The sequence below is a fragment of the Stomoxys calcitrans genome, chromosome 5, assembly GCF_963082655.1.
Source record: "Stomoxys calcitrans chromosome 5, idStoCalc2.1, whole genome shotgun sequence".
In the NCBI taxonomy this organism is placed as follows: Eukaryota; Metazoa; Arthropoda; class Insecta; order Diptera; family Muscidae; genus Stomoxys; species Stomoxys calcitrans.
The window spans coordinates 119264379-119275229 of NC_081556.1; the positions used below are offsets into that span (position 1 = coordinate 119264379).

The 10851-nt window shown below is 36.5% G+C and overlaps 1 protein-coding gene across 3 annotated transcripts in view; it reads left to right on the top strand.

Moving 5' to 3' along the window:
- Window positions 1-10262, top strand: part of LOC106090019 (pyruvate dehydrogenase (acetyl-transferring) kinase, mitochondrial) — a 78026-nt gene extending 67764 nt beyond the window's left edge. The window contains exons 6-7 of one of the 3 annotated variants that reach the window (XM_059368493.1): window positions 1016-1114; window positions 5908-6206. In XM_059368493.1, coding sequence (XP_059224476.1) covers window positions 1016-1114; window positions 5908-5940 — 132 coding nt within the window. In that variant the 3' untranslated portion in view covers window positions 5941-6206. Of the gene's footprint in view, window positions 1-1015; window positions 5865-5907; window positions 6207-9541 lie in introns of those variants that run through there. The other 2 variants (XM_059368492.1, XM_059368491.1) reach the window with 2 other exon arrangements.
- The last annotated feature ends 589 nt before the right edge of the window (window positions 10263-10851 follow it).

Here is a 10851-nt window from a genome sequence, read left to right on the forward strand (position 1 = left end):
GACACTGTCTGGAGTTTCCACTGTGGGAGGGCTGGCTTGGTTTTCCTAAAGTACTTGAAAGCGGGTAGCTCTTTTTCTTCTTTAGCATCTTGCCAGTGTCGTGCTCTTCGGGAGACCTGATTCCTTTCGCCTTTGACGTTGAAAGGGTCGGTTCGAGTCCTAGCGAAAACATCAGAAAAAAACGCTAGCGCTGGTTATCCTCATAAATTCTGGTGAAAATTGCAAGGTCCCGCCGTCCCCGGCATATGTGAACCACACGGGTTGGAGCTCTAAGCTCCGATTTGTGGGGTGTTCATTGTCATTACGAGAAGCCTAGCTAGGAGCTACCGGGTGCGTCCACAGAATGCAGATGCTTCGTATACGGAGTAGCTGCAATTGCAGTCGCGGACAAACAGTAATATCGAGTGAAGAGTCTTATTGAGAGGCCGGGAGGAACCTGCTCTAATATAAATACTTTGTGCCTGTGATACTCGATATTAAAAGGCGAGTTATTGGTGCCTTTAAATAACCAATGGCCACAACGTTCCCGCGTCAATTGGTCCTATGGGCCGGAACGAGCTTGCTCAACTATAGGGCTTGACGAGGATCGCTAACTCCACATGCAAATGTGACTTCAACAACAACACCGACCTCCCACTGAGACTCTCCGCTCGATACCGCTGATTGTCCGCGACTGCCATTGCAGCTACTCCATATGGAGTATTCCACTAGCTCGCAGCTAAGCCTTTCGTGACAGCAGTGAACACCACGCAGATCGGACCTCAATATTCCAGCCTGTGTGGTGCTCACAGCTATCCGGAAGCACTCTTTGGTATGAGAGAAGTATCTCTGTTGTTCGATAATGGATCATTATTATTTATTTAGTAAGCACAGTTGTTACTAAAAAAAAGTTCATATTAGGAGCGTTATAAGAATCCCCCTCTAGGGCTTAATTAGATTAAATTTTATATTACCTTTAATTCTTACTTACCATAATGTTAATATTAACTTTATTTTTTCTTTTCCCTCGTTTCAGGCTTTATCCGATGAGGCTAATGAATTGCTACCCATCTTCAATAAGACAAGTTCGAAATTCTATAGGGCCACTGTACCGACTGGCGACTGGTCGAATCAGGTAAAACATTCTAAAAAGAAACGAGACAAAACAAATGACGAGAAACAAGACATTGTACATGCCTCCAACTGACATTTGTAGTAGTATGCGAGACACATGGTGGGGCCAAAAACACTACTCCACCAATACACACACACACAAACACACGTTCAACAAACGAAGAATATATGTGACAACAATTAATTGGCAAATTTCCTTTTCATATAAACTGTATACAAAATTGCTCACAAAGTGTGTTGTGGTTGTTGGTTGACTCCCAGAAATCAAAATTCAAATTCATCACTGTTTTCAGATGCAAAAAACTTCATTGTTTTGTAATAGCTCAATATTTGTTTTTATTTTATCCTTTTTTGTGTTTCATGAGTTCTATAATGATTTGTATTTTAAAACTTTAATTACTAGAATGGTTTCTTAAGCAAACAAAAGGCGTATATTGTTACTCTTACTCTTATATGTGTAGATAATTTGTTTTTTTTATACCCTCCACCATATGATGGGCGTATACTAATTTCGTCATTCTGTTTGTAACACCTCGAAATATGTGTCTGAGATCCCATAAAGTACATATATTCTTGATCGTCATGTCATTTTAAGTCGATCTAGCCATGTCTGTCCGTCTGTTCGTCCGTCGATTTGTCCTTCGAAAGCACGCTAACTTTCGAAGGAGTAAAGCTAAGCGCTTGTCATTTTGCACAAATACTTTTTATTAGTGTAGGTCGGTTGGGATTGTAAATATGCCAAATCGGTCCATGTTTTGATATATAGCTGCCATTTAAACCGATCTTGGGTTTTGACTTCTTAAGCCTCTAGAGGGCGCAATTCTCGTCCGATTTTACTAAAATTTTGCACGTGGTATCACTTCCAAACCACTACGCTCTAAGTATGGTTCAAATCGGTCCATGTATTGATGCAGCTGTCATATAAACCGATCTTGGGTTTTGACTTCTTGAGCCTCTAGAGGGCGCAATTCTCATCCTCAATTCTCATTTGGCTGAAATTTTGTATGAGGGGTTTTGTTATGACTTCCAATAACTGTGCTAAGTATGGCGCAAATCGATACATAACCTGATATAGCTGCCATATAAACTGATCTGGGATCTTGACTTCTTGAGCCAATAGAGCGCCGAATTCTCATCCGATTTGGCTGAAATTTTGCACGTGATGTTTTGGCATCACTTCCAACCACTGCGCTAAGTATGTTTCAAATCGGTCCATGTTTTGATATAGCTGCCATATAAACCGATCAGGGATCTTGACTTCTTGAGCCTCTAGAGGGTGCAATCCTCGTCCGATTTGACTGAATTTTTGAACGTGGTGTTTTGTTATCACGTCCAACAACTGTGTGGAAGTATGGTTCAAATCGGTCCATGTTTTGATGTAGCTGCCATATAAACCGATCTTGGATCTTGACTTCTTGAGCCTCTAGGGGGCGCAATTCTCGTCCGATTTGTTTGAAATTTTGCACGTAGTGTTTTGTTATCAATTCCAACAACTGTTTAAGAAAGATTCAAATCGATTGGTATTACTTCCAACAACTGTGCTAATTATGGTTCAAATCGGTTCATGTTTTGATGTAGCTGCCATATAAACCGATCTTGGATCTTGACTTCTTGAGCCTCTAGAGGGCGCAATTCTCATCTGATTTGGCTGAAATTTTGCATGAGTTTTGTTATGACTTCCAATTACTGTGCTAAGTATGTTTCAAATCGGTCCACGTTTTGATATAGCTGCCATATAAATCAATCTTGGGTCTTGACTTCTTGAGCCTCTAGAGGGCGCAATTCTCGTCCGATTTGACTGAAATTTTGAACCTAGTGTTTTGGTATCACTTCCAACAACTGTGCTAAGAATGTCGCAAATCGGTACATAACCTGATATAGCTTCCATATAAACCGATCTGGGATCTTGACTTCTTGAATCTCTAGAAGGCGCAATTCTCATCCGATTTGGCAGAAATTTTGTACAACCTCTTCTCTCAAGCCCTTCAACATACGTGTCTAATATGGTCAGAATCGATCAATAGCTTAATACAGCTCCCATATAAACCGATCTCCCGATTTTGCTTCTTGAGCCCCTACAAGGCGCAATTCTTATCCGAATGAACTGAAATATTACACAATGACTTCTACAATGTTTAGCATTCATTTATGGTCCCAATTGGACTATACCTTGATATAGCTCCAATAGCATAACAATTCTTTTTCAATATTCTTTGTTTGCCTAAAAAGTGATGCTGCGCCCAGAACTCGACAAATGCTATCCATGGTGGAGGGTATATAAGATTCGGCCCTGCCGAACTTAGCACGTTCTTACTTGTTTTAGATTTTTTCTAATAACATAGTACTAAGACTTTTGTTAGCTATATGTTTTTGTTTGGTATGTTTTTCTGAATTATCTTACCAAGATTAGAAATGGTTTTTTGAAATTTATTGTAAAAATTTTAGTATGTTTAGAAATGAACATCAATTATTGAAAATTTATAAAAAAATATTTATTTTTTAATTTAGGCTAACATTCCAAAATTGTTTATATCGAAATTTCTTTAATTGATTAGCTAACTAGTACATAGAAAATGTGTATTTCTAACCTACGGGAAATGTGTAGTCAATTGCCCCAAATATACCCGTCCTTAATTGGAGAATTAGTTGTTACCTGTCACAGGACATATCCTACAGAGCAAGGCGTATTTATTAAAGTGGACGCATCGGCGAATTGCTACAACAAAGCATCTTTTTTGGAAACTTGATATGTCAAAATTTATAAGCAAGGAGAATAAAATTCGCCTTCTCTCCAAAGAGGTGTCGCTCTGCGGCACGCCTTTCGGACTCGGCTATAAAAAGGAGGCCCCTTATCATTGAGCTTAAACTTGAATCGGACGGCACTCATTGATATGTGAGAAGTTTGCCCCTGTTCCTTAGGGAAATGTTCATGGGCAAAATTTGCAGGTGCAGGATTGTGGCTATCTTCAGGCGCATAGTCCTTTTACCATTCCTGACTAATATATTGGGTTGCCCAAAAAGTAATTGCGGATTTTTCATATAGTCGGCGTTGACAAATTTTTTCACAGCTTGTGACCCTGTAATTGCATTCTTTCTTCTGTCAGTTATCAGCTGTAACTTTTAGCTTGCTTTAGAAAAAAAGTCTAAAAAAAGTATATTTGATTAAAGTTCATTCTAAGTTTTATTAAAAATGCATTTTCTTTTTTTTTAAAAATCCGCAATTACTTTTTGGGCAACCCAATAGCTTTAAATGGCAGATTGTAGGGAACTCTCCAACCCGCCTTACCGCCGTTTTGTCATGCATTTTGGCTTCTTCTTCATTCTAGTGTCTTACATTGTACTGACGTAAATTTTAGATGTGTTCTTTTGCCCTTTTTTAAACTATTTGGGGGCTACTCAATGGACCTAAGTTCGATGAGTGAAGCTTTCAGAGATTGAGGTTGTTAGACGCGTGCTGCCAATATTACCTAAGTTTAAGAACCATAACAGCAACAAACAAAAATCAATTAAAAAAATATTTTTTTAATTAAAACTTTAAAAAAAAAAATTTTTTTTTTAAAGTTTATATTTTGTAAGGCGCATTAAAAAAATTAATTGACGTATCAAATTCTATCAGCTGGGTTGATGCGGCCACCTGATTAATACGTCTTGCTACAGAGAATGAAAATTTTCAATTGTCATAACTTATGATTCTTAATTAGATTTTAAAAAGTCGCTTAATTTTGTTGTTAAAAATTGCTTATCCGTTAAATATATTTGCTAACTAATGTTATGTCCCTGAAAAAAATACTTGCAAAGTATACTCATCCTTTGCGAAGTGTCCCAGGACCTATCCTACGGTGTTAGAATGGTGGCAGTTCGTCACCTCGAGCGACAAACCTTTATAAAAGCGATGGGTTTTTTTTTCATGTTAGGGGACGAGAACTGCGACGGGTCCCTATCACCAGAGGACCTATCTCGTGATAGGTTTGGGACCTATCCCTTGACAGGTTTGGGACCTGTCCCATTTCCCGTAGGGTATGGACGCATGTTTTTGTTTTTTTTTTTTTTTTTTTTGATTATTTTGTGAGCAACTGTTGCAAAGTTCCGTTTGTACTCTTTGTAGTATGTCTGTGTATTTATGCAAAAATTTAGTTTTTTTTTATTAATTAATTTGCATATTTTATTGTTTTAATGCCACTACTCAAACTCACATTAATGGTTGAATGCTTTACCATCTTACCACTTACCACCTGCCACCTGTCTTATCTAACTACCACTTAGACCCTAAAAGTTATGATAGACCTCCCCTCCCCTACTGTATATCCTGTATTCAAAGTTAATATGCTCTGGCAAGATGAACGAAGTTTTTAGTGCATTATTTACATTAATAAGTTATATTTGAATATAGTGATGCTAAATGTAAAATATGTATTAATAATTGAGAACGTAAATTGTTATTTACTTTTTAGTAAATATAAAAAGAAAATAAATCATAAACCCCTAATATTGTTGAAAACTAAAAAAAGGCCAAATATGTTTTTTTTTTTTTAATTTTGTTATCATTTTGGTATGGTATCCACACCTGTGTTTTGAAATCATTTCTCCCCTTTATCTTTCACCGACCGCTGGCTGTTCGTTAGTTTGGTCTTGGTCATCCTGTTGCTGGTTGTGGTCCTCATGCTTTTTGTTATGGTTATCACACTCCTCTGCATTTTTCTGTTTCCCCATAAAATTTTCTTTTTAATACTCTCTCTCTCCCACTCTCTCTCTCTCTCTAAATATCTTTCTTTATGAATTAATTTTTATTTTCAGAGTATATCCATACGTTGGCGTATAAATATGTAATTTATAATAACATTATACAGAAAACAAGTTTAACATTTTAGTTGTGTTCAAAAACAAAACGATACAAAAAAAAAACCGAAACCAAAGCAAAAACAAAAATTGTGTTAACTACTAGTGTGTAATATTAATTTTTATCGAACATTTTAGACTGTGACACTTTCATCAATGTACGATGATGATTTTTTTTTTTAATTGTTTTTTTAGTATTTTATAGTGCAATTTTTTTAAAAGGAATGAAAATAAAATTTGTGCATTTTTTAATAAAATTATTTTCTGATTTTTTTCTAAACATTAACACATATTTAAAAGTTATAAATTTTTAATATTTTTTTAGTAATATTTTTTTTCTTATTTTTTTTTTGTATTTTTTAAACTATGCTTAACTAACTAAAAACTTGGCTCAACTGTGGTTTATTATTTACTACTACATTCTTAATTTAGATAAAACAAGTATAAAGGCATTCGTCCCGGCCGAACTTTTGATACCCACCACCTTGGATACACATATATATTGGGTTGCCCAAAAAGTGATTGCGGATTTTTTAAATTTTTTTTTTAAACTACCTTTCGTCTTAATACGCTATTAAAATGCATCATTTATTCCGATCTCCATGGGTATATGTATCAGCTATATTCAAATCTGGACCGATCTGGGCCAACTCGCTTTACCAAATTTCAACGAAAACGGACAATAAATACGCCTGTTATTGGCCCAACACCCTAAGTTGAGATACCCTAATTGAGAGAGAAATTTTAGCGAAATCGGACAATAATGCGACTTTTATGGGCACAAGTCTATATGGTCTATATGGCAGCTACATGCAAAACTGGACTGATAATAATAAAACAAGGATGTCGAGAGCCCTAACACAATTCACCGACCCAAATTTCAACGAAATCGGACAGATCGATCTATTGGGTTGCCTAAATAGTAATTGCGGATTTTATAAAAGAAAGTAAATGCATTTTTAATAAAACTTAGAATGAACTTTAATCAAATATATAATTGCCATTTTGTTCGATAACCTTTTGCCATCTTCCTGGCAAATTTAGTATTCCACGCTCATAGAACTTCTGGCCTTTATCTGCAAAAAACTGAACCAAGTGCGATTTTATAGCCTCATCATTGCCAAAAGATTTACCATTTAAGGAGTTCTGCAAAGATCGAAATAAATGGTAGTCTGATGGTGAAAGGTCAGGGCTATATGGTGGATGCATCAAAAGTTCCCAGCCAAGCTCACTCAGTTTTTGGCGAGTGACCAAAGATGTGTGCGGTCTAGCATTGTCCGGGTGGAATAAGACACCTTCACGATTGACCAATTCTGGTCGCTTCTCCTTGATGGCTGTATTCAATTTGTCCAATTGTTGACAGTCAACATCCGAATAAATCGTTTGGTTCCTTGGAAGCAGCTCAAAATATACCACACCCTTCCAATCCCACCAAACAGACAGCATAACCTTCTTTTGGTGGATATCAGCCTTTGAAGTGGTTTGAGCTGGTTCACCATGCTTGGACCATGATCGTTTTCGACTAACGTTGTTGTAAACAATCCATTTTTCAACTCCAGTTATGATTCGTTTTAAAAACGGATCGAATTCATTGCGTTTAAGGTGCATATCACAAGCGTTGATTCGGTTTGTTAAATGAATTTCTTTCAATACATGTGGTACCCATATTAAAATTGACGCCAAACAAACAAATGTAAACAAATTTTGGCGCACTTTTTTTCTAAAGCAAGCTAAAAGTAACAGCTGATAACTGACAGAGGAAAGAATGCAATTACAGAGTCACAAGCCGTTGAAAAAATTTGTAAACGCCGACTAAATTACTACTATATTACCGACAATTACTTTTTGGGCAACCCAATAGCTCCCATACAAACCGGTTTCTCGATTATGCTTATACGTTTCCTAGAAGCTTTAATTGGAGGCCACCGTAGCGCAGAGGTTAGCATGTCCGCCTATGATGCTGAACGCCTGAGTTCGAATCTTGGCGAGAACATCAGAAAAAAATTTTCAGCGGTGGTTTTCCCCTCTAATGCTGGCAACATTTGTGAGGCGTCGCACTGCGGCACGCCATTCGAACGCGGCTATACGAAGGAGGTCCCTTATCATTGAGCTTAAAATTGAATCGGACTGCACTCATTGATATGTGAGAAGTTTGCCGCTGTTCCTTAGTGGAATGTTCATGGGCAAAATTTGGAATTGGCAGAAGCTTTAATTTATGCTGGTTGAACAGAAGTTTTGTATTTGGAAAAAATTATGCCCTTCAACTAAGTTTAGTTTGTATACATTTTTAGTAGAATCCACGGGGGTGGGTTCCTAAAATTCAGCCCGTCCGAACTTAGCACGCTTTTACTTGTTTACCATAAGCAGGTTAAGTTTCAAGATGGGCTATATCAGATTATAGCTAGTTATAGCCATCATATAGATGGATCTTCATGTTAAAATTCTTGAGGGTAGTTAAGTCTCCGACTTACTCAAACTCCATAGCCATGTCTCGTACAATCACAGTTATTACAAAGAAATGGGTCACCTTTGAGTTTTGTTGTGACGCCTCGAAAATCATGGTCCTCAATTCGTTTGCGGGGGTCGTCAGAATTAAGGAGTTAGTTTTTTCATTGAAATTGATATTTTCTGCAATGGTGGGTCTCAACCATGACAAAAATACCAGGTTCTGAGTACAATTTTTTCTCGCGAAGTGCTACGAGTTTTGGTTCTGTGTGTGTGCTATAGTTAAGAACCATGGCACACACAAACAAGAAATTAGGGTTGCACTAATCACTGATTTTGACAGATAGTGCATTCAATATTTTGTTGTTGGGCAACTGCCACTACCTGTAAATGAATATATGTATCTTGGTCTTAACCATGTTTCAAGCCCCAGGTGATACCACGAAAAGGTCAGTGTGCTCAATTGAGATGCTTGAGGTACCAAGATAGGCCAGGACAAATGTAAGCCACAGGAGATACTAAGTAATCGATCTTGTCTTCAACGCCAATTTTCTTTTCTTAGGGTTGGTACTGAGTTCGCTTTTCGCGAAATTTTTTCGTGTTTACTTTTTTTAGACAAAAGATTTTGAAGCAAAAAAACTTGCAGATTTCATGCAGTGGGACATTCCCTAATAATTATTGAAACAATTTTAAAAAAAGTGTTATGTTATATGTTATCGTTGAGATTTTTGTATTGTTCCAAAAAAGTAATCGCGAAAAACATGGTTTTTTCAACTGTGAAAAACGACAGCCATTACAAAAAAAAATGTTCTTTATTTTTGGATTTTTTTTGCTAAATTATTATTCGTTTTTTTTGCAACAAAAATGTTTTATTACCATTTTGTCCAATGTCTGGTGTTAGAAAATTAGTATTGTATTTTCTTCTGGTGATGGTTATATTTTAATCCGTTTAATTAGCCTTTGACCATTTAATTTGGTTTAATATCATTTTTAAGCTTTTTTTCCATTGTGTTGGTATAAAATTTTAACATTCTTCAAAAGGACATCATATCGAATTTTAGTTTGAAAAACAAGCTGTGTCATCATGGCAGATTCCAAGAAACATCTCAAAAATCCAATTTGATATTAAAAACCAAATCTCTTTTAGAATTCCGATATGAATACTCGTCAAATGAATGCCAGTGGACCGAAAAAAATTGTAAATGGAGCCTTATAGGACGACGCCCTGCCTCCAAGTCCTATCTAAATTGGAACTTTAGGATCTTGAGGGGCCTAGACTATGTCAAACAAACAAACAACAGCAGCAGCTAAGACACCCATGCCACCTGAACACCTCCCGAGGCACAAAAGTACAACCCCAAACACGCCACCAAAACTACGAACCCAAAACAAATATGGCACCGGCTTTACCAAAACGCCAAAAGCAGCCCAAACAACAGCAACAGCCATCTGACACTGTGACGACGATATGCAATAAAAGAAAAAGATGCGATTCATTTGTTAACAGCACAAACTAAAATAGTGTGTGTTTAGTACTCTCCTACTTCCCCTCAAATCGATATCAGGAACTAAAGTATTTTTAATGTATTATTCTGTAACACTATTAAATAAAACTCACACACACACACACACACACATAGAGTTCTAAAAGAAAGCAACAAAAATTTAATATGAGAAAATTGCTTTAGTATGATTTATGATATGATGATTTAGTTTGTTATTAATTTTTTAAGTAAATGTCTGGTGTTGAAACGAGAACAGTAATCAAATAACACATGCAAACATATATTATATACTAAATATATAATAGTATTCATATATTTAATAAAGCGAAAAGAAAAATATCATGAAGTCCTTTAACACAAAAATTCAAGTCTCTGTACTGTCGGCTTAAACCATCAGGTAAGTATTCAAAAGGCTTTTTAGCTGGACACAGCAGAACTTCCATTGACATGACAGAACTTGGCCCAACAATTGCATTGGTTACTATGTATCGTAGCGCCTAAGACGCTGAACGCTTGGGTTCGAATCCTGGCGAAACCATCAGAAACAAGTAAAAAGGCGTTAAGTTCGGCCGAACTTTAGATACCCACCACCTCGGGTATATATGTAAACCATCTTTCGTCCAAATCCGGTGAAAAATGCATACCTTATGCCCCATGGCAGCTATATCGAAATATGGTCCGATTTGGATCAAATACTAATAAGTACAAGTCATTGTTCAATTGTGTATAACAAAATATTGGTATTTTAAGTAGCTACATCTCACAAGTAAAAGCGTGTTAAGTTCGGCCGAGCTGAATCTTATATACCCTCCACCATGGATCGCATTTGTCAAGCTTCTGACACGGTATCTCTTTTTAGGCACACAAAGGATAAAAGAAAATAATTGCTATGTTATTGGAACAATATCAAGTTATTGTTAATTTCAGACCATAATTGAACTGAATATTGAAG